This window comes from Lepisosteus platostomus, chromosome 5, assembly GCF_059453375.1.
Source record: "Lepisosteus platostomus isolate fLepPlt1 chromosome 5, fLepPlt1.hap1, whole genome shotgun sequence".
Classification (NCBI taxonomy): domain Eukaryota; kingdom Metazoa; phylum Chordata; class Actinopteri; order Semionotiformes; family Lepisosteidae; genus Lepisosteus; species Lepisosteus platostomus.
Window position 1 is genome coordinate 4,187,545 of NC_142615.1, and position 23,196 is coordinate 4,210,740.

The 23,196-nt window shown below is 56.9% G+C and overlaps 1 protein-coding gene across 3 annotated transcripts; it reads right to left on the reverse strand.

The window, feature by feature from the left end:
• Positions 1-290: 290 nt before the first annotated feature.
• Positions 291-9,938, reverse strand: LOC148662573 (uncharacterized). Of its 3 annotated transcripts, none has more exons than XR_015936388.1 (2): positions 1,205-7,538; positions 291-830 (listed from the first exon to the last, which is right to left on the reverse strand). XR_015936388.1 is itself a non-coding variant. In XM_088631277.1 (2 exons), the coding sequence occupies exon 2, from the start codon at positions 4,045-4,047 to the stop codon at positions 1,489-1,491; it is 2,559 nt and encodes an 852-aa protein (XP_088487403.1). In that variant the 5' UTR covers positions 4,048-4,803; positions 8,847-9,938; the 3' UTR covers positions 291-1,488. The 3 variants fall into 3 exon arrangements, 1 of the variants encoding a protein (XP_088487403.1); XR_015936387.1 differs by having other exon boundaries at positions 291-893; positions 926-7,538; XM_088631277.1 differs by adding an exon at positions 8,847-9,938 and having other exon boundaries at positions 291-4,803.
• Between the last annotated feature and the right edge of the window lie 13,258 nt (positions 9,939-23,196).

The window sequence follows — 23,196 nt, forward strand, 5'->3', positions numbered from 1 at the left end:
TCTGTGACCTCTGGTCCAGTCAGTCCGGGGGGTCTGTGACCTCTGGTCCAGTCAGTCCGGGGGGTCTGTGACCTCTGGTCCAGTCAGTCCAGGGGGTCTGTGACCTCTGGTCCAGTCAGTGCAGGGGGTCTGTGACCTCTGGTCCAGTCAGTCCAGGGGGGTCTGTGACCTCTGGTCCAGTCAGTCCAGGGGGTCTGTGACCTCTGGTCCAGTCAGTCCAGGGGGTCTGTGACCTCTGGTCCAGTCAGTCCAGGGGGTCTGTGACCTCTGGTCCAGTCAGTCCAGGGGGGTCTGTGACCTCTGGTCCAGTCAGCCCAGGGGGTCTGTGACCTCTGGTCCAGTCAGTCCGGGGGGTCTGTGACCTCTGGTCCAGTCAGTCCAGGAGGTCTGTGACCTCTGGTCCAGTCAGTCCAGGGGGTCTGTGTCCCTGGTCCCGTCAGTCCAGGGGGTCTGTGTCCCTGGTCCCGTCAGTCCAGGGGGTCTGTGTCCCTGGTCCCGTCAGTCCAGGGGGTCTGTGTCCCCGGTCCACTTAGTCCAGGGGTCTGTGACCCTGGTCCAGTCAGTCGAGGGGGTCTGTGACCTCTGGTCCAGTCAGTCCGGGGGTCTGTGACTCTGGTCCAGTCAGTCCAGGGGGTCTGTGTCCCCGGTCCAGTCAGTCCAGGGGGTCTGTGTCCCCGGTCCAGTCAGTCCAGGGGGTCTGTGTCCTCTGGTCCAGTCAGTCCAGGGGGTCTGTGACCCCGGTCCAGTCAGTCCAGGGGTCTGTGACCTCTGGTCCAGTCAGTCCAGGGGGTCTGTGACCTCTGGTCCAGTCAGTCCAGGGGGTCTGTGACCTCTGGTCCAGTCAATCCAGCGGGTCTGTGACCTCTGGTCCAGTCAGTCCAGGGGTCTGTGACCTCTGGTCCAGTCAATCCAGCGGGTCTGTGACCTCTGGTCCAGTCAGTCCAGGGGTCTGTGACCTCTGGTCCAGTCAGTCCAGGGGGTCTGTGACTCTGGTCCCGTCAGTCCGGGGGTCTGTGACTCTGGTCCAGTCAGTCCAGGGGGTCTGTGTCCCCGGTCCAGTCAGTCCAGGGGGTCTGTGTCCCCGGTCCAGTCAGTCCAGGGGGTCTGTGTCCCTGGTCCAGTCAGTCCAGGGGGTCTGTGTCCCCTGGTCCAGTCAGTCCAGGGGGTCTGTGACCCCGGTCCAGTCAGTCCAGGGGTCTGTGACCTCTGGTCCAGTCAGTCCAGGGGGTCTGTGTCCCTGGTCCCGTCAGTCCAGGGGGTCTGTGTCCCTGGTCCAGTCAGTCCAGGGGGTCTGTGACCCCGGTCCAGTCAGTCCAGGGGTCTGTGACCTCTGGTCCAGTCAGTCCAGGGGTCTGTGACCTCTGGTCCAGTCAGTCCAGGGGTCTGTGACCTCTGGTCCAGTCAGTCCAGGGGGTCTGTGTCCCCGGTCCAGTTGGCTCTGCTGACTGGCTGGCTGGTGGGCCCGCGAGCTGGGGGGGGAGCCTCCTCTCACTCCTCGTGGTCCCCGATGTGAGCCAGGAGGGCGCAGCAGTACAAGTGGGGCAGCCCCGGGTCGCCGGGGTCGCCGACGAACGCCGCGATCATCCGCTCGATCTCCTCGCACTGCTCCCGGCCGGCCAGGGCCGGGGAGGTCCGCAGCAGGGGCAGGAAGCGGGGCAGGAGGTGGCGCTCCCACACCAGCCGGGCCCTCTTGGCCGCCCGCTCGCCGGCCCAGGCCTCCAGCTCGGACCCGAGCCCCTCCCGCAGGGCAGCCAGGTCCCTCTTCAGGCGGGCCCTCTCCTCCGCCCCCGCCAGGGCCCCCCGGTAGGGCAGCCACCGGAGCCCCCCCAGGACGGAGCCGTCGGGCGGCCGGGGGACCCCCACGCCGAGGACCTCGGAGCTCCCGTCGTCGACCTCCGCCCCCGAGTTGAGGGCGAAGTCGGCCGCGGCCTCCAGCAGCGCGGCCGCGGCCCCCGGCGTGGGGCGCGCCATGTAGACCACCACCCCGCCCTCGGCGGCCCGCGCCTTCAGCGGCCCCCCGCCGCCGCCGCCCCCCGCCTCCTCCAGCCCGGCGATCCGCTCGTCGGCCCGCACGGCCCGGGCCAGGGGCTCCGCGCACAGCCCGAGCAGCGGCGGGGTGAGGGGGCACCCCTGGCGCAGGCCCCGGGCCGGCCCGGGCTCGGAGGGGCCCCCGGGGGCCCGGCGGGTCACCAGCCGCTGCAGGAGGAGGCGGAAGGCCGGGGGGAGGCCGGCCGCCTTCAGCCGCTGGGAGAGGTAGGGCCACTTGACCCCGTGGGGCCGCAGGCGCAGGGTGACGACGAGGGCCGGGGGGCCGCTCTCCCAGGCCCGGCGTACCGCCCGGGCGCAGTCCCGGGGGCGAGGCTGGCCCTCTGGCCCCAGGACGTGCCTCAGCACGCTGTTGAGCCGCCGGGCCAGGATGCTGGAGAAGATCTTGTAGTCGACGTTAAAGCAGGAGATGGGTCGACAACTCTCCTCTTGCTTCAGGGCGACTGCCTCGCTCAGCCACTCGGGCACGACCTGGCGGCCCAGGGCGTCGTTGAAGAGGGCCTGCAGGTACGCGGCCAGGGGGCAGGCGAGGGCCCGGTAGAACCGGACGGGGAAGCCGTCGGGCGCCGGCGCCTCGGGGTCCTCCAGGGCCCGGATGGCCAGCAGCACCTCCTGCTGGCTGACGGGATCGGTCAGCACGGCCGCGACCGCCGAGCGCAGGTCGTCGGCGGCGCCGGCCCGCCGGAGGTGGTCCAGGTAGTCGTCCAGCTCGGCGCTCGGGCCCGGCGGCCGAGGGTGCGAGGAGGAGGAGGCGGTGGAGGGTCTGTGTACAGGGGTCTGTGACCCCGGTCCAGTCAGTCCAGGGGTCTGTGTCCCTGGTCCAGTCAGTCCGGGGGTCTGTGTCCCCGGTCCAGTCAGTCCAGGGGTCTGTGACTCTGGTCCAGTCAGTCCAGGGGTCTGTGTCCCCGGTCCAGTCAGTCCAGGGGTCTGTGACTCTGGTCCAGTCAGTCCTGGGGTCTGTGTCCCCGGTCCAGTCAGTCCAGGGGTCTGTGACTCCGGTCCAGTCAGTCCGGGGGTCTGTGTCCCCGGTCCCGTCAGTCCAGGGGTCTGTGTCCCCGGTCCCGTCAGTCCGGGGGTCTGTGTCTGCCGCAGGAAGTCAATCGCCTCGCACCTCAGCCGGCACTTCAGCCCCCGCCAGGTCTCGGCGCCCTTCCGGCGGGAGAAGCCCCCGATCACCGCCCTGGCGCGGTCCAGAAACCCCTCCTCCCCCCCCGCCCCCCGCAGCAGGAGGGCCGGGTCGAGCCGCCAGGCCGGGGGGCCGGCGGGCAGCAGCCACAGCGAGACGGGGGCGTGGTCGGAGAGGAAGCCGCCCCCCCCCGAGGCCGGGGGCCGCACGTGGACGGTGCAGCCTGCCACCCGCCGCAGGGTGGGCCCGGGCACGAAGATGTAGTCCAGCCGGGAGCGGTTCTGGGCCCGGTCAGCGTAGGTGTAGCTGCGCCCCTCGGGGTGCAGGGCCCGCCACACGTCCACCAGCTGCAGGGAGCGCAGGAAGGCGGCCAGGCCCCGCCGGCGGCGCCGGTGCCCGCGGTTGGGGGCGGCCGAGGTCCGGTCCAGCTCGCCGTCCAGCGCCGTGTTGAAGTCCCCGCCCACCACCAGCGTCCCCGGGCCGGGCCGGATGGCGGCGAGGGGCGCCCCCTCCTCGCCGGCGTTGTACACGCTGACGAAGGTGTACTCCTCGCCCCGCAGGGCGCAGCTCAGCGCCAGGTAGCGGCCCCCCTCGTCCCCCACGATCCTCAGGCCCCCGCAGGCCAGCCCCCGGCGGATCAGCACTGCCACCCCCCGGCTGCTGGGCTGGTACACGGTGAAGGCGGCCCACTCGTAGGCCCGCCCCAGGTCCCTCACCTTCGTCGTGCCGGGGGGCTCCCCCCGCTGGGGCCCCACGTGGGTCTCCTGCAGCAGGGCCACGTCGGCCCCCAGCTCCCTCAGGTGCCGCAGCACCCCGCGGCGCTTGTGCCAGAACCCGTTGGTGTTCCAGGAGACGATCTTCAGCGGCTCGCCCATCGGTTCCGGTTCCGGTGGGGCTGCGCGTTCCGGACTCTCCGGGCTTGTGGCAGTTCTGAACGGAGGATCGGGTTTGTGCCGTCCTTCTTAAAGCCCGCTGTCGATCCGATACAAGAGTCAGAACACGAAGTCTCTGGGTGAGGCCGGTACTGATGGTGATGCCGCAGAGGGGTGTGTGCAGTCCCCTTTGATCCCTGATGTTGATCTGGTACAAGAGTCAGAACACAAAGTCTCTGGGTGAGGCTGTGGCTGATGCCCTCTGTACTCTGATGGTGATGCCGCAGAGGGGTGTCTGCAGTCCCCGTTAATCCCTGATGTTGATCTGGTACAAGAGTCAGAACACAAAGTCTCTGGGTGAGGCTGTGGCTGATGCCCTCTGTACTCTGATGGTGATGCCGCAGAGGGGTGTCTGCAGTCCCCGTTAATCCCTGATGTTGATCTGGTACAAGAGTCAGAACACAAAGTCTCTGGGTGAGGCTGGTACTGATGGTGATGCCGCAGAGGGGTGTCTGCAGTCCCAGTTAATCCCTGATGTTGATCTGGTACAAAAGTCAGAACACAAAGTCTCTGGGTGAGGCTGTGGCTGATGCCCTCTGTACTCTGATGGTGATGCTGCAGAGGGGTGTCTGCAGTCCCCGTTAATCCCTGATGTTGATCTGGTACAAGAGTCAGAACACAAAGTCTCTGGGTGAGGCTGGTACTGATGGTGATGCCGCAGAGGGGTGTCTGCAGTCCCCGTTGATCCCTGATGTTGATCTGGTACAAGAGTCAGAACACAAAGTCTCTGGGTGAGGCTGGTACTGATGGTTACTGATGGTGATGCCGTAGAGGGGTGTGTGCAGTCCCTGTTCCACACCCTGGACAGGACACCAGTCCATCACAGGACACACACACCCTGGACAGGACACCAATCCATCACAGGACACACACACACACTCACACACCCTGGACAGGACACCAGTCCATCACAGGACACACACACACTCACACACCCTGGACAGGACACACACACACACTCACACACCGTGGACAGGACAGCAGTCCATCACAGGACACACACACACCAGAGCCAGAATTCCCAGAAGCCAGTTAACCGTCTCTGGACCGTGGGAGGAAACCAGAGCACCTGGAGGAATCTCGGGGGAGAACATGCAGACTCCACACAGACAGCACCCCAGTCCAGACCTGATCCAGGTCCCCAGCGCTGTGAGGCAGCAGTGCATGACCCCTGCCCCAATATAGGTGTCTAGTTAGGGAGTAAAACTCCATTCTGACAGCGCACTAAAACAGGGGTCCCCGATCCTGCTCCTGGGGTGCCCCCCACACACTCACACGGTCACCTGCTGGAGGCGGTATTTGTAGGGAAGTATTTAAGAGAGTGACAGGAACACCAAAACCGTCCTCAGTCCCGTCCGCAGTGAGCTCTGCTGTGCGACTCTTTAGTTCTTTCTTTCAGTTTCGGTTTCGCTCAGCTGAGACCTCGCCGTCACAACAACCCGTGGGAGCCCAGACTGAGACAGGCGCCGGTGGGTGTGGGGGGTGTGGACAGACGCACAACCGCATTCCTCGCTCACACAAGCCTCACCGCACGCGAGGGGAACATAGTTTTGCCGTGACCGGGCTGCGAGACTGTGCCAGACGAGCTCTTCCACCAGGACCAGAACTTCCAGTTCCTGCACAGTGATACACACAGACACACACACACACACCCTGGACAGGACACCAGTCCACCACAGGACACACACACACTCACACACTCACACACCCTGGACAGGACACCAGTCCATCACAGGACACTCACACACCCTGGACAGGACACCAGTCCATCACAGGACACACACACACCCTGGACAGGACACCAGTCCATCACAGGACACACACGCACACTCACACACCCTGGACAGGACACCAGTCCATCACATGACACACACACACACTCACACACCCTGGACAGGACACCAATCCATCACAGGACACACACACACACTCACACACCCTGGACAGGATACCAGTCCATCACAGGACACACACACACACACTCACACACCCTGGACAGGACACCAGTCCATCACAGGACACACACACACACTCACACACCCTGGACAGGACACCAGTCCATCACAGGACACACACACACTCACCCTGGACAGGACACCAGTCCATCACAGGACACACACACACACACTCACACACCCTGGACAGGACACCAGTCCATCACAGGACACACACACACACTCACACACACCCTGGACAGGACACCAGTCCATCACAGGACACACACACACCAGAGCCAGAATTCCCAGAAGCCAGATAACCGTCTCTGGACCGTGGGAGGAAACCAGAGCACCTGGAGGAATCTCGGGGGGGAGAGGGAACATGCAGACTCCACACAGACAGCACCCCAGTCCAGACCTGATCCAGGTCCCCAGCGCTGTGAGGCAGCAGTGCATGACCCCTGCCCCAATATAGGTGTCTAGTTAGGGAGTAAAACTCCATTCTGACCGCGCACTGAAACAGGGGTCCCCGATCCTGCTCCTGGGGTGCCCCCCACACACACACACGGTCACCTGCTGAAGGCGGTATTTGTAGGGAAGTATTTAAGAGAGTGACAGGAACACCAAAACCGTCCTCAGTCCCGTCCGCAGTGAGCTCTGCTGTGCGACTCTTTAGTTCTTTCTTTCAGTTTCGGTTTCGCTCAGCTGAGACCTCGCCGTCACAACAACCCGTGGGAGCTCAGACTGAGACAGGCGCTGATGGGTGTGGGGGGTGTGGACAGACCCACAACCGGATTCCTCGCTCTCACCAGCCTCACCGCACGCGAGGGGAACATAGTTTTGCCGTGACCGGGCTGCGAGACTGTGCCAGGCGAGCTCTTCCACCCGCACCAGAACTTCCAGTTCCCGGCCCAGTCGCCCACACACCCGCCCACTCGCGCCTCGCCGGCGTCTGTAGGGAATTTTCACCTCCCCGCCTCAGCCTGGCTCCTGCAAAAGGTCCAAAACGCCCCTTCCGCGGGGCCTGCTGGGAAATGTAGTCCCCCTCCCCCCCCGCCCCGCTGACAGAAAGACTACAAAGTCGCGCCACGGAGACCACAGGGTCGGAGGGTCTGGGTTCCCCCGTGTTGTGAGCTGACCCCTGAGAGTGCAGCTCGTTCAGAGAGACGACGGTCCCCTTTTGAAACGCCAGTTGAAGACGAGTCTGCGGTCCAGGGGTGGGCGTGGGGGGGTCCCGTGTTCTGCCGGACCGCCAGGGTACCACCAGTGTTCCCAACTCGAATGGAAAACCATGCAATTCACAGGATACGGCAACAACAACAACAAAAATAAAAAGTCAAATAAAAATCTCCAGCCATTTCCAACATTTCCTGAAAGATTTCCATATCTACGTCCCTCACGCAAAACAGCGCGTCTGAATATGCCGGTGTGTCGTCGGCTTCCGCCTTCTCCGTTTCGCGTTAACCCCTTCGGTGGGAGGGGAGATGAACAGGTTTAACAGAAACAAACGGTCCGACCGCCCTCCGGGGAATTATACTTTTTTTTTTTCATTCTGACTCGAAATACTGCTATTTACACTTTTTTTTTTTCAGTTTAGAAAACTGCTGTCACTGTCCGGGACAACGCCTCGGGCGAGACGCCGGCCGCTCGGAAACGTGTCCCCCAGAATAGACCAGACAGTGATCGATACCACCCGCGGCCCTCGGCTCTCCTGATTTTGACGGCTACACAACTTCACGACAGGAAAAATAGGTGTCACTGGCACAGAAACAGTACACAACTTCACGACAGGAAAAATAGGTGTCACTGGCACAGAAACAGTACACAACTTCACGACAGGAAAAATAGGTGTCAGTGGCACAGAAACAGTACACAACTTCACGACAGGAAAAATAGGTGTCACTGGCACAGAAACAGTACACAACTTCACGACAGGAAAAATAGGTGTCACTGGCACAAAAACAGTACACAACTTCACGACAGGAAAAATAGGTGTCACTGGCACAGAAACACTACACAACTTCACGACAGGAAAAATAGGTGTCACTGGCACAGAAACAGTACACAACTTCACGACAGGAAAAATAGGTGTCAGTGGCACAGAAACACTACACAACTTCACGACAGGAATAAGAGGTGTCACTGGCACAAAAACACTACACAACTTCACGACAGGAAAAATGTGTCACTGACACAAAAACAGTACACAACTTCACGACAGGAAAAATAGGTGTCACTGACACAAAAAACTACACAACAGGAAAAATAAATTATTCGCACTCACTGGCACATAAGCACTACACAACCGCACAACGGGAAAATACATTTGTGGCACTGATTGGTACATGAAACCTACACAACTTCCCCACAGGAAAAATAGGTGTCAAGGACACCAGTCACCCTGTTTCCTCGTTTTTCTCTTCCCTCTTTCCCTCTGGGAAGCGTTCTAGGCAAATGACAGGCACGAACGTCAGTCCAGACTGGGGGGCTGTGTCTTCCCTTCAAGGTGTCAGGCAGGGGGCTGGCTGGACGCCCCCTCCGGAGCAGCTGGGGGTTCAGGGCCTCGCTCAGTGGATCGAGCCTGGAGTCCGGCGCGCCGGTTTCTGGCACAAGAACCGAAACCACCCCCCCAGCGTCGTGCCCATCCAGACCCCCCCCCGGCCCCCCCCACCACCACCCAGACCGCCTTCACCCGCGAGGCAGGGAGCAGGTGTGTGTGTGTGTGTGTGTGCGCAAGGGGCTGTCGGTGGCACAGCCCGGATTTGAACCGGCAGGACGGGGGCGAAACAAAGGGAGAGCTCTCACCTCCTTGTCCTTCTGTACTCGGCGTCTTTTCCTCTTCCTCCTCCTCCTCCTCTCCGGGCGTTGGCGGGTGTCTGTCTGGGAGCACCGTGGGGCTCCCTGGGTCCTGTCGCCCACTCCCTCTCTCTCTCTCTCTCTCTCTCTCTCTCTCTCTCTCTCTCTCTCAGGTGGTCTAAAACTCCAGAGCTGGCCCCTCTGTCTGCGCGTCCAGCGTGTGTGCGTGTCGGTGTGTGTGTGTGTGTGTGTGTGTGGGACCCGTCTCTCTCTCCTCACTCGCTCTGTCTGTCCTGGTGAGACCGAGACCTGCCTGTACCTACCTACAGTACCTGCCTGTCTGCCCGCCTGGGTGGAGACTGTCACGCACACACACACACACACACACACACAGAGATGCACGCCAGATGCCCCGATGCAAATTTCCTCCTGGGCTGCTAGTCAATGGGGCTGCTGTTCTGAGCTGTTCTGAGCTGTGTGGCCTCAGGCAGTCGCACCCGGCTCGTGTCCAGAGAGCGCAGGCGCCCGCAACCCTGCAGGACCGCCCCTGGGGACCCCAGTCCAGTGAGTCTAATAGCACAGGGGTCCCCCAGTCCCGTGAGTCTTACAAATCAGGAGTCCCCCAGTCCAGTGAGTCTTACAGCTCAGGGGTCCCCCAGTCCAGTGAGTCTTACAGCTCAGGGGTCTCCAGTCCAGTGAGTCTCATAGCTCAGGGGTCCCCAGTCCAGTGAGTCTAACAGCTCAGGGGACCCCAGTGCAGTGAGTCTTATAGCTCAGGGGTCCCCAGTCCAGTGAGTCTTACAGCTCAGGGGTCCCCCAGTCCAGTGAGTCTAACAGCTCAGGGGACCCCAGTGCAGTGAGTCTTATAGCTCAGGGGTCCCCAGTCCAGTGAGTCTCACAGCTCAGGGGACCCCCAGTCCAGTGAGTCTTATAGCTCAGGGGTCCCCAGTCCAGTGAGTCTCACAGCTCAGGGGTCCCCAGTCCAGTGAGTCTTATAGCTCAGGGGTCCCCCAGTCCAGTGAGTCTCATAGCTCAGGGGTCCCCAGTCCAGTGAGTCTTACAGCTCAGGGGACCCCCAGTCCAGTGAGTCTTATAGCTCAGGGGTCCCCAGTTCAGTGAGTCTTATAGCTCAGGGGTCCCCAGTCCAGTGATTCTTACAGCTCAGGGGTCCCCAGTCCAGTGAGTCTTATAGCTCAGGGGTCCCCCAGTCCAGTGAGTCTTATAGCTCAGGGGTCCCCAGTTCAGTGAGTCTTATAGCTCAGGGGTCCCCAGTCCAGTGAGTCTCATAGCTCAGGGGTCCCCAGTCCAGTGAGTCTTACAGCTCAGGGGTCCTCAGTCCAGTGAGTCTTATAGCTCAGGGGTCCCCCAGTCCAGTGAGTCTTATAGCTCAGGGGTCCCCCAGTCCAGTGAGTCTTATAGCTCAGGGGTCCCCAGTTCAGTGAGTCTTATAGCTCAGGGGTCCCCAGTCCAGTGAGTCTCATAGCTCAGGGGTCCCCAGTCCAGTGAGTCTTACAGCTCAGGGGTCCCCAGTCCAGTGAGTCTTATAGCTCAGGGGTCCCCCAGTCCAGTGAGTCTTATAGCTCAGGGGTCCCCAGTTCAGTGAGTCTTATAGCTCAGGGGTCCCCAGTCCAGTGAGTCTCATAGCTCAGGGGTCCCCAGTCCAGTGAGTCTAACAGCTCAGGGGTCCCCCAGTCCAGTGAGTCTTATAGCTCAGGGGACCCCAGTCCAGTGAGTCTTATAGCTCAGGGGTCCCCAGTTCAGTGAGTCTTACAGCTCAGGGGTCCCCAGTCCAGTGAGTCTTATAGCTCAGGGGACCCCAGTCCAGTGAGTCTTATAGCTCAGGGGTCCCCAGTCCAGTGAGTCTTACAGCTCAGGGGTCCCCAGTCCAGTGAGTCTTATAGCTCAGGGGTCCCCCAGTCCAGTGAGTCTTATAGCTCAGGGGTCCCCAGTTCAGTGAGTCTTATAGCTCAGGGGTCCCCAGTCCAGTGAGTCTCATAGCTCAGGGGTCCCCAGTCCAGTGAGTCTAACAGCTCAGGGGTCCCCCAGTCCAGTGAGTCTTATAGCTCAGGGGACCCCAGTCCAGTGAGTCTTATAGCTCAGGGGACCCCAGTCCAGTGAGTCTTATAGCTCAGGGGTCCCCAGTTCAGTGAGTCTTATAGCTCAGGGGTCCCCCAGTCCAGTGAGTCTTATAGCTCAGGGGTCCCCAGTTCAGTGAGTCTTATAGCTCAGGGGTCCCCCAGTCCAGTGAGTCTCATAGCTCAGGGGTCCCCAGTCCAGTGAGTCTTATAGCTCAGGGGTCCCCAGTTCAGTGAGTCTTATAGCTCAGGGGTCCCCCAGTCCAGTGAGTCTCATAGCTCAGGGGTCCCCAGTCCTGTGAGTCTTATAGCTCAGGGGTCCCCAGTCCAGTGAGTCTTATAGCTCAGGGGTCCCCCAGTCCAGTGAGTCTTATAGCTCAGGGGTCCCCAGTTCAGTGAGTCTTATAGCTCAGGGGTCCCCAGTCCAGTGAGTCTCATAGCTCAGGGGTCCCCAGTCCAGTGAGTCTTATAGCTCAGGGGTCCCCAGTCCAGTGAGTCTAACAGCTCAGGGGTCCCCAGTCCAGTGAGTCTCACAGCTCAGGGGTCCCCAGTCCAGTGAGTCTTAAAGCTCAGGGGACCCCAGTCCAGTGAGTCTTATAGCTCAGGGGTCTCCAGTCCAGTGAGTCTCATAGCTCAGGGGTCCCCCAGTCCAGTGAGTCTTATAGCTCAGGGGTCCCCAGTCCAGTGAGTCTCACAGCTCAGGGGACCCCAGTCCAGTGAGTCTCACAGCTCAGGGGTCTCCAGTCCAGTGAGTCTTATAGCTTGGGGGACCCCAGTCCAGTGAGTCTTATAGCTCAGGGGACCCCAGTCCAGTGAGTCTTATAGCTCAGGGGTCCCCAGTGCAGTGAGTCTCATAGCTCAGGGGTCCCCCAGTCCAGTGAGTCTTATAGCTCAGGGGTCCCCAGTCCAGTGAGTCTCACAGCTCAGGGGACCCCAGTCCAGTGAGTCTCACAGCTCAGGGGTCACCAGTCCAGTGAGTCTGATAGCTCAGGGGTCCCCCAGTCCAGTGAGTCTTATAGCTCAGGGGTCCCCAGTCCAGTGAGTCTCACAGCTCAGGGGTCCCCAGTCCAGTGAGTCTTATAGCTCAGGGGTCCCCCAGTCCAGTGAGTCTTATAGCTCAGGGGTCCCCCAGTCCAGTGAGTCTCATAGCTCAGGGGTCCCCAGTCCAGTGAGTCTTACAGCTCAGGGGACCCCCAGTCCAGTGAGTCTTATAGCTCAGGGGTCCCCAGTTCAGTGAGTCTTATAGCTCAGGGGTCCCCAGTCCAGTGAGTCTCATAGCTCAGGGGTCCCCAGTCCAGTGAGTCTTACAGCTCAGGGGTCCCCAGTCCAGTGAGTCTTATAGCTCAGGGGTCCCCCAGTCCAGTGAGTCTTATAGCTCAGGGGTCCCCAGTTCAGTGAGTCTTATAGCTCAGGGGTCCCCAGTCCAGTGAGTCTCATAGCTCAGGGGTCCCCAGTCCAGTGAGTCTAACAGCTCAGGGGTCCCCCAGTCCAGTGAGTCTTATAGCTCAGGGGACCCCAGTCCAGTGAGTCTTATAGCTCAGGGGTCCCCAGTTCAGTAAGTCTTATAGCTCAGGGGTCCCCCAGTCCAGTGAGTCTTATAGCTCAGGGGTCCCCAGTTCAGTGAGTCTTATAGCTCAGGGGTCCCCCAGTCCAGTGAGTCTCATAGCTCAGGGGTCCCCAGTCCAGTGAGTCTTATAGCTCAGGGGTCCCCAGTTCAGTGAGTCTTATAGCTCAGGGGTCCCCCAGTCCAGTGAGTCTCATAGCTCAGGGGTCCCCAGTCCAGTGAGTCTAACAGCTCAGGGGTCCCCCAGTCCAGTGAGTCTTATAGCTCAGGGGTCCCCAGTTCAGTGAGTCTTATAGCTCAGGGGTCCCCAGTCCAGTGAGTCTTATAGCTCAGGGGTCCCCAGTTCAGTGAGTCTTATAGCTCAGGGGTCCCCCAGTCCAGTGAGTCTCATAGCTCAGGGGTCCCCAGTCCAGTGAGTCTTATAGCTCAGGGGTCCCCAGTTCAGTGAGTCTTATAGCTCAGGGGTCCCCCAGTCCAGTGAGTCTCATAGCTCAGGGGTCCCCAGTCCAGTGAGTCTAACAGCTCAGGGGTCCCCCAGTCCAGTGAGTCTTATAGCTCAGGGGACCCCAGTCCAGTGAGTCTTATAGCTCAGGGGTCCCCAGTTCAGTGAGTCTTATAGCTCAGGGGTCCCCCAGTCCAGTGAGTCTTATAGCTCAGGGGTCCCCAGTTCAGTGAGTCTTATAGCTCAGGGGTCCCCCAGTCCAGTGAGTCTCATAGCTCAGGGGTCCCCAGTCCAGTGAGTCTTATAGCTCAGGGGTCCCCAGTTCAGTGAGTCTTATAGCTCAGGGGTCCCCCAGTCCAGTGAGTCTCATAGCTCAGGGGTCCCCAGTCCTGTGAGTCTTATAGCTCAGGGGTCCCCAGTCCAGTGAGTCTTATAGCTCAGGGGTCCCCCAGTCCAGTGAGTCTTATAGCTCAGGGGTCCCAGTTCAGTGAGTCTTATAGCTCAGGGGTCCCCAGTCCAGTGAGTCTCATAGCTCAGGGGTCCCCAGTCCAGTGAGTCTTATAGCTCAGGGGTCCCCAGTCCAGTGAGTCTAACAGCTCAGGGGTCCCCAGTCCAGTGAGTCTCACAGCTCAGGGGTCCCCAGTCCAGTGAGTCTTAAAGCTCAGGGGACCCCAGTCCAGTGAGTCTTATAGCTCAGGGGTCTCCAGTCCAGTGAGTCTCATAGCTCAGGGGTCCCCCAGTCCAGTGAGTCTTATAGCTCAGGGGTCCCCAGTCCAGTGAGTCTCACAGCTCAGGGGACCCCAGTCCAGTGAGTCTCACAGCTCAGGGGTCTCCAGTCCAGTGAGTCTTATAGCTTGGGGGACCCCAGTCCAGTGAGTCTTATAGCTCAGGGGACCCCAGTCCAGTGAGTCTTATAGCTCAGGGGTCCCCAGTGCAGTGAGTCTCATAGCTCAGGGGTCCCCCAGTCCAGTGAGTCTTATAGCTCAGGGGACCCCAGTGCAGTGAGTCTTATAGCTCAGGGGTCCCCAGTCCAGTGAGTCTCACAGCTCAGGGGACCCCAGTCCAGTGAGTCTCACAGCTCAGGGGTCACCAGTCCAGTGAGTCTGATAGCTCAGGGGTCCCCCAGTCCAGTGAGTCTTATAGCTCAGGGGTCCCCAGTCCAGTGAGTCTCACAGCTCAGGGGTCCCCAGTCCAGTGAGTCTTATAGCTCAGGGGTCCCCCAGTCCAGTGAGTCTTATAGCTCAGGGGTCCCCCAGTCCAGTGAGTCTCATAGCTCAGGGGTCCCCAGTCCAGTGAGTCTTACAGCTCAGGGGACCCCCAGTCCAGTGAGTCTTATAGCTCAGGGGTCCCCAGTTCAGTGAGTCTTATAGCTCAGGGGTCCCCAGTCCAGTGAGTCTTACAGCTCAGGGGTCCCCAGTCCAGTGAGTCTTATAGCTCAGGGGTCCCCCAGTCCAGTGAGTCTTATAGCTCAGGGGTCCCCAGTTCAGTGAGTCTTATAGCTCAGGGGTCCCCAGTCCAGTGAGTCTCATAGCTCAGGGGTCCCCAGTCCAGTGAGTCTTACAGCTCAGGGGTCCCCAGTCCAGTGAGTCTTATAGCTCAGGGGTCCCCCAGTCCAGTGAGTCTTATAGCTCAGGGGTCCCCAGTTCAGTGAGTCTTATAGCTCAGGGGTCCCCAGTCCAGTGAGTCTTATAGCTCAGGGGTCCCCCAGTCCAGTGAGTCTTATAGCTCAGGGGTCCCCAGTTCAGTGAGTCTTATAGCTCAGGGGTCCCCAGTCCAGTGAGTCTCATAGCTCAGGGGTCCCCAGTCCAGTGAGTCTTACAGCTCAGGGGTCCCCAGTCCAGTGAGTCTTATAGCTCAGGGGTCCCCCAGTCCAGTGAGTCTTATAGCTCAGGGGTCCCCAGTTCAGTGAGTCTTATAGCTCAGGGGTCCCCCAGTCCAGTGATTCTTATAGCTCAGGGGACCCCAGTCCAGTGAGTCTTATAGCTCAGGGGACCCCAGTCCAGTGAGTCTTATAGCTCAGGGGTCCCCAGTTCAGTGAGTCTTATAGCTCAGGGGTCCCCCAGTCCAGTGAGTCTTATAGCTCAGGGGTCCCCAGTTCAGTGAGTCTTATAGCTCAGGGGTCCCCCAGTCCAGTGAGTCTCATAGCTCAGGGGTCCCCAGTCCAGTGAGTCTTATAGCTCAGGGGTCCCCAGTTCAGTGAGTCTTATAGCTCAGGGGTCCCCCAGTCCAGTGAGTCTCATAGCTCAGGGGTCCCCAGTCCTGTGAGTCTTATAGCTCAGGGGTCCCCAGTCCAGTGAGTCTTATAGCTCAGGGGTCCCCCAGTCCAGTGAGTCTTATAGCTCAGGGGTCCCCAGTTCAGTGAGTCTTATAGCTCAGGGGTCCCCAGTCCAGTGAGTCTCATAGCTCAGGGGTCCCCAGTCCAGTGAGTCTTATAGCTCAGGGGTCCCCAGTCCAGTGAGTCTAACAGCTCAGGGGTCCCCAGTCCAGTGAGTCTCACAGCTCAGGGGTCCCCAGTCCAGTGAGTCTTAAAGCTCAGGGGACCCCAGTCCAGTGAGTCTTATAGCTCAGGGGTCTCCAGTCCAGTGAGTCTCATAGCTCAGGGGTCCCCCAGTCCAGTGAGTCTTATAGCTCAGGGGTCCCCAGTCCAGTGAGTCTCACAGCTCAGGGGACCCCAGTCCAGTGAGTCTCACAGCTCAGGGGTCTCCAGTCCAGTGAGTCTTATAGCTTGGGGGACCCCAGTCCAGTGAGTCTTATAGCTCAGGGGACCCCAGTCCAGTGAGTCTTATAGCTCAGGGGTCCCCAGTGCAGTGAGTCTCATAGCTCAGGGGTCCCCCAGTCCAGTGAGTCTTATAGCTCAGGGGTCCCCAGTCCAGTGAGTCTCACAGCTCAGGGGACCCCAGTCCAGTGAGTCTCACAGCTCAGGGGTCACCAGTCCAGTGAGTCTGATAGCTCAGGGGTCCCCCAGTCCAGTGAGTCTTATAGCTCAGGGGTCCCCAGTCCAGTGAGTCTCACAGCTCAGGGGTCCCCAGTCCAGTGAGTCTTATAGCTCAGGGGTCCCCCAGTCCAGTGAGTCTTATAGCTCAGGGGTCCCCCAGTCCAGTGAGTCTCATAGCTCAGGGGTCCCCAGTCCAGTGAGTCTTACAGCTCAGGGGACCCCCAGTCCAGTGAGTCTTATAGCTCAGGGGTCCCCAGTTCAGTGAGTCTTATAGCTCAGGGGTCCCCAGTCCAGTGAGTCTCATAGCTCAGGGGTCCCCAGTCCAGTGAGTCTTACAGCTCAGGGGTCCCCAGTCCAGTGAGTCTTATAGCTCAGGGGTCCCCCAGTCCAGTGAGTCTTATAGCTCAGGGGTCCCCAGTTCAGTGAGTCTTATAGCTCAGGGGTCCCCAGTCCAGTGAGTCTCATAGCTCAGGGGTCCCCAGTCCAGTGAGTCTAACAGCTCAGGGGTCCCCCAGTCCAGTGAGTCTTATAGCTCAGGGGACCCCAGTCCAGTGAGTCTTATAGCTCAGGGGTCCCCAGTTCAGTAAGTCTTATAGCTCAGGGGTCCCCCAGTCCAGTGAGTCTTATAGCTCAGGGGTCCCCAGTTCAGTGAGTCTTATAGCTCAGGGGTCCCCCAGTCCAGTGAGTCTCATAGCTCAGGGGTCCCCAGTCCAGTGAGTCTTATAGCTCAGGGGTCCCCAGTTCAGTGAGTCTTATAGCTCAGGGGTCCCCCAGTCCAGTGAGTCTCATAGCTCAGGGGTCCCCAGTCCAGTGAGTCTAACAGCTCAGGGGTCCCCCAGTCCAGTGAGTCTTATAGCTCAGGGGTCCCCAGTTCAGTGAGTCTTATAGCTCAGGGGTCCCCAGTCCAGTGAGTCTTATAGCTCAGGGGTCCCCAGTTCAGTGAGTCTTATAGCTCAGGGGTCCCCCAGTCCAGTGAGTCTCATAGCTCAGGGGTCCCCAGTCCAGTGAGTCTTATAGCTCAGGGGTCCCCAGTTCAGTGAGTCTTATAGCTCAGGGGTCCCCCAGTCCAGTGAGTCTCATAGCTCAGGGGTCCCCAGTCCAGTGAGTCTAACAGCTCAGGGGTCCCCCAGTCCAGTGAGTCTTATAGCTCAGGGGACCCCAGTCCAGTGAGTCTTATAGCTCAGGGGTCCCCAGTTCAGTGAGTCTTATAGCTCAGGGGTCCCCCAGTCCAGTGAGTCTTATAGCTCAGGGGTCCCCAGTTCAGTGAGTCTTATAGCTCAGGGGTCCCCCAGTCCAGTGAGTCTCATAGCTCAGGGGTCCCCAGTCCAGTGAGTCTTATAGCTCAGGGGTCCCCAGTTCAGTGAGTCTTATAGCTCAGGGGTCCCCCAGTCCAGTGAGTCTCATAGCTCAGGGGTCCCCAGTCCTGTGAGTCTTATAGCTCAGGGGTCCCCAGTCCAGTGAGTCTTATAGCTCAGGGGTCCCCCAGTCCAGTGAGTCTTATAGCTCAGGGGTCCCAGTTCAGTGAGTCTTATAGCTCAGGGGTCCCCAGTCCAGTGAGTCTCATAGCTCAGGGGTCCCCAGTCCAGTGAGTCTTATAGCTCAGGGGTCCCCAGTCCAGTGAGTCTAACAGCTCAGGGGTCCCCAGTCCAGTGAGTCTCACAGCTCAGGGGTCCCCAGTCCAGTGAGTCTTAAAGCTCAGGGGACCCCAGTCCAGTGAGTCTTATAGCTCAGGGGTCTCCAGTCCAGTGAGTCTCATAGCTCAGGGGTCCCCCAGTCCAGTGAGTCTTATAGCTCAGGGGTCCCCAGTCCAGTGAGTCTCACAGCTCAGGGGACCCCAGTCCAGTGAGTCTCACAGCTCAGGGGTCTCCAGTCCAGTGAGTCTTATAGCTTGGGGGACCCCAGTCCAGTGAGTCTTATAGCTCAGGGGACCCCAGTCCAGTGAGTCTTATAGCTCAGGGGTCCCCAGTGCAGTGAGTCTCATAGCTCAGGGGTCCCCCAGTCCAGTGAGTCTTATAGCTCAGGGGACCCCAGTGCAGTGAGTCTTATAGCTCAGGGGTCCCCAGTCCAGTGAGTCTCACAGCTCAGGGGACCCCAGTCCAGTGAGTCTCACAGCTCAGGGGTCACCAGTCCAGTGAGTCTGATAGCTCAGGGGTCCCCCAGTCCAGTGAGTCTTATAGCTCAGGGGTCCCCAGTCCAGTGAGTCTCACAGCTCAGGGGTCCCCAGTCCAGTGAGTCTTATAGCTCAGGGGTCCCCCAGTCCAGTGAGTCTTATAGCTCAGGGGTCCCCCAGTCCAGTGAGTCTCATAGCTCAGGGGTCCCCAGTCCAGTGAGTCTTACAGCTCAGGGGACCCCCAGTCCAGTGAGTCTTATAGCTCAGGGGTCCCCAGTTCAGTGAGTCTTATAGCTCAAGGGTCCCCAGTCCAGTGAGTCTTACAGCTCAGGGGTCCCCAGTCCAGTGAGTCTTATAGCTCAGGGGTCCCCCAGTCCAGTGAGTCTTATAGCTCAGGGGTCCCCAGTTCAGTGAGTCTTATAGCTCAGGGGTCCCCAGTCCAGTGAGTCTCATAGCTCAGGGGTCCCCAGTCCAGTGAGTCTTACAGCTCAGGGGTCCCCAGTCCAGTGAGTCTTATAGCTCAGGGGTCCCCCAGTCCAGTGAGTCTTATAGCTCAGGGGTCCCCAGTTCAGTGAGTCTTATAGCTCAGGGGTCCCCAGTCCAGTGAGTCTCATAGCTCAGGGGTCCCCAGTCCAGTGAGTCTTATAGCTCAGGGGTCCCCAGTCCAGTGAGTCTAACAGCTCAGGGGTCCCCCAGTCCAGTGAGTCTTATAGCTCAGGGGACCCCAGTCCAGTGAGTCTTATAGCTCAGGGGTCCCCAGTTCAGTGAGTCTTATAGCTCAGGGGTCCCCCAGTCCAGTGAGTCTTATAGCTCAGGGGTCCCCAGTTCAGTGAGTCTTATAGCTCAGGGGTCCCCCAGTCCAGTGAGTCTCATAGCTCAGGGGTCCCCAGTCCAGTGAGTCTTATAGCTCAGGGGTCCCCAGTTCAGTGAGTCTTATAGCTCAGGGGTCCCCCAGTCCAGTGAGTCTCATAGCTCAGGGTTCCCCAGTCCTGTGAGTCTTATAGCTCAGGGGTCCCCAGTCCAGTGAGTCTTATAGCTCAGGGGTCCCCCAGTCCAGTGAGTCTTATAGCTCAGGGGTCCCCAGTTCAGTGAGTCTTATAGCTCAGGGGTCCCCAGTCCAGTGAGTCTCATAGCTCAGGGGTCCCCAGTCCAGTGAGTCTTATAGCTCAGGGGTCACCAGTCCAGTGAGTCTGATAGCTCAGGGGTCCCCCAGTCCAGTGAGTCTTATAGCTCAGGGGTCCCCCAGTCCAGTGAGTCTTATAGCTCAGGGGTCCCCCAGTCCAGTGAGTCTTATAGCTCAGGGGTCCCCAGTCCAGTGAGTCTCATAGCTCAGGGGTCCCCAGTCCAGTGAGTCTTATAGCTCAGGGGTCACCAGTCCAGTGAGTCTGATAGCTCAGGGGTCCCCCAGTCCAGTGAGTCTTATAGCTCAGGGGTCCCCAGTCCAGTGAGTCTTATAGCTCAGGGGTCCCCAGTTCAGTGAGTCTTATAGCTCAGGGGTCCCCCAGTCCAGTGAGTCTCATAGCTCAGGGGTCCCCCAGTCCAGTGAGTCTTACAGCTCAGGGGACCCCAGTCCAGTGAGTCTTAAAGCTCAGGGGTCCCCAGTCCTGTGAGTCTTATAGCTCAGGGGTCCCCAGTCCAGTGAGTCTTATAGCTCAGGGGTCCCCAGTCCAGTGAGTCTTATAGCTCAGGGGTCCCCAGTCCAGTGAGTCTCATAGCTCAGGGGTCCCCAGTCCAGTGGTTCAAAAGGTAGGCGACAGTGGACACCTCTCATTGGTTCACAGGGAAGACCCCTGACAGTGCTCGCAGAGAAGCGCACAGACACTCCTGATTGGTTTCAGAGATGGCTGATAATGGAAACTCCTGATTGGCTCGCTAAGAAAGCGGGGCGGAGTCGATACTGTGTAAATATACTGTATTTGTTTTGCAGTTGAACTGCGAGGGTGTTTACAGAGTTACAACCCACCTGCCTTCAGAGAAGAGGATATTTTTAGTGTCTGCTTGAGGGGGCCCTCGAACGTGTGTTTTGAGAAGCAGAAATACTGCGCCGCAGTTCAGAAATATCTGTCTAGCGAGCCACTGACGATAATCCCCTGTAAAAAACACCTTTTTTTTTTTGACTGTTCAACAGCCACTTAAGCAAATCGAGAGAAATTTTCTAGACCTCCTATTCCAAACAAAAAAGTTAAACGTACAACAGTAGGAGTTTCTTATTCCCTGTTCATGGATTTTTGATTTGGTATACAAAAAACTACACAACCTCACGACAGGAAAAATAAATTATTCGCACTCACTGGCACATAAGCACTACACAACCGCACAACGGGAAAATACATTTGTGGCACTGATTGGTACATAAAACCTACCCAACTTCACAACAGGAAAAATGTGTAATTGCACAAAAACACTACACAACTTCACGACGGGAAAAATAGGTGTCACTGACACAAAAACACTACACAACTTCAGGACAGGAAAAATAGGTGCCACTGGAACCTACACAACTTCAGGACAGGAAAAATAGGTGTCAATGGCACGAAAACACTACACAACTTCACGACAGGAAAAATAGGTGCCACTAGCACAAAAAAACACTACACAACTTCACGACAGAAAAAATAGGTGCCACTGGCACAAAAACACTACACAACTTCACGACAGGAAAAATAAGTGCCACTGACACCAAAACACTACACAACTTCACGACAGGAAAAATAGGTGTCACTGACACAAAAAACTACACAACTTCATTACAGGAAAAATAGGTGCCACTGACAAAAAAACACTACACAACTTCAGGACAGGAAAAATAGGTGTCAATGGCACGAAAACACTACACAACTTCACGACAGGAAAAATAGGTGCCACTAGCACAAAAAAACACTACACAACTTCACGACAGAAAAAATAGGTGCCACTGGCACAAAAACACTACACAACTTCACGACAGGAAAAATAAGTGCCACTGACACCAAAACACTACACAACTTCACGACAGGAAAAATAGGTGTCACTGACACAAAAAACTACACAACTTCATTACAGGAAAAATAGGTGCCACTGACAAAAAAACACTACACAACTTCAGGACAGGAAAAATAGGTGTCACTGGCACAAAAACTCTACACAACTTCACAACAGGAAAAATAGGTGCCACTGGCACAAAAACACTTCACAACTTCACGACAGGAAAAATAGGTGTCACTGGGACAAAAAAATACACAACTTAATTACAGGAAAAATAGGTGCCACTGGCACCTACACAACTTCACGACAGGAAAAATAGGTGTCACTGGCACAAAAATACTACACAACTTCAGGACAGGAAAAATAGGTGCCACTGGCACCTACACAACTTCAGGACAGGAAAAATAGGTGTCACTGGCACGAAAACACTACACAACTTCACGACAGGAAAAATAGGTGCCACTAGCACAAAAAAACACTACACAATTTCACGACAGAAAAAATAGGTGCCACTGGCACAAAAACACTACACAACTTCACGACAGGAAAAATAAGTGCCACTGACACCAAAACACTACACAACTTCACGACAGGAAAAATAGGTGTCAATGACACAAAAAACTACACAACTTCATTACAGGAAAAATAGGTGCCACTGACAAAAAAACACTACACAACTTCAGGACAGGAAAAATAGGTGTCACTGGCACAAAAACTCTACACAACTTCACAACAGGAAAAATAGGTGCCACTGGCACAAAAACACTTCACAACTTCACGACAGGAAAAATAGGTGTCACTGGGACAAAAAAATACACAACTTCATTACAGGAAAAATAGGTGCCACTGGCACCTACACAACTTCACGACAGGAAAAATAGGTGTCACTGGCACAAAAACACTACACAACTTCACGACAGGAAAAATAGGTGCCACTGGCACAAAAACAGTACACAACTTCACGACAGGAAAAATAGGTGCCACTGGCACAAAAACACTACACAACTTCACGACAGGAAAAATAAGTGCCACTGACACCAAAACACTACACAACTTCACGACAGGAAAAATAGGTGTCACTGACACAAAAAACTACACAACTTCATTACAGGAAAAATAGGTGCCACTGGCACCTACACAACTTCACGACAGGAAAAATAGGTGTCACTGGCACAAAAACACTACACAACTTCACGACAGGAAAAATAGGTGTCACTGACACAAAAAACTACACAACTTCATTACAGGAAAAATAGGTGTCACTGGCACAGAAACAGTACACAACTTCACGACAGGAAAAATAGGTGTCACTTGCACAAAAACAGTACACAACTTCACGACAGGAAAAATAGGTGCCACTGGCACAAAAACACTACACAACTTCACGACAGAAAAATTGGTGTCACTGGCACCTACACAACTTCAGGACAGGAAAAATAGGTGTCACTGGCACGAAAACACTACACAACTTCACGACAGGAAAAATAGGTGCCACTAGCACAAAAAAACACTACACAACTTCACGACAGAAAAAATAGGTGCCACTGGCACAAAAACACTACACAACTTCACGACAGGAAAAATAAGTGCCACTGACACCAAAACACTACACAACTTCACGACAGGAAAAATAGGTGTCACTGACACAAAAAACTACACAACTTCATTACAGGAAAAATAGGTGCCACTGACAAAAAAACACTACACAACTTCAGGACAGGAAAAATAGGTGTCACTGGCACAAAAACTCTACACAACTTCACAACAGGAAAAATAGGTGCCACTGGCACAAAAACGCTTCACAACTTCACGACAGGAAAAATAGGTGCCACTGACACAAAAAACTACACAACTTCATTACAGGAAAAATAGGTGCCACTGGCACCTACACAACTTCACGACAGGAAAAATAGGTGTCACTGGCACAAAAACAGTACACAACTTCACGACAGGAAAAATAGGTGCCACTGGCACAAAAACAGTACACAACTTCACGACAGGAAAAATAGGTGCCACTGGCACAAAAACACTACACAACTTCACGACAGAAAAATTGGTGTCACTGGCACAGAAACACTACACAGAACAGAACGGATTTCTAATTTTGATATGACATGAAATTCTATCATCTTTCATATAATGACTTTTTACATCATGTACAGACCTGAGATTTATGTATTTCAAATGACATTAAAATTGCATCAGCAATTATTTCATTAGACAAATATTTCTGTCACGTACAGAACGGATTTATATACTTGAAATGACG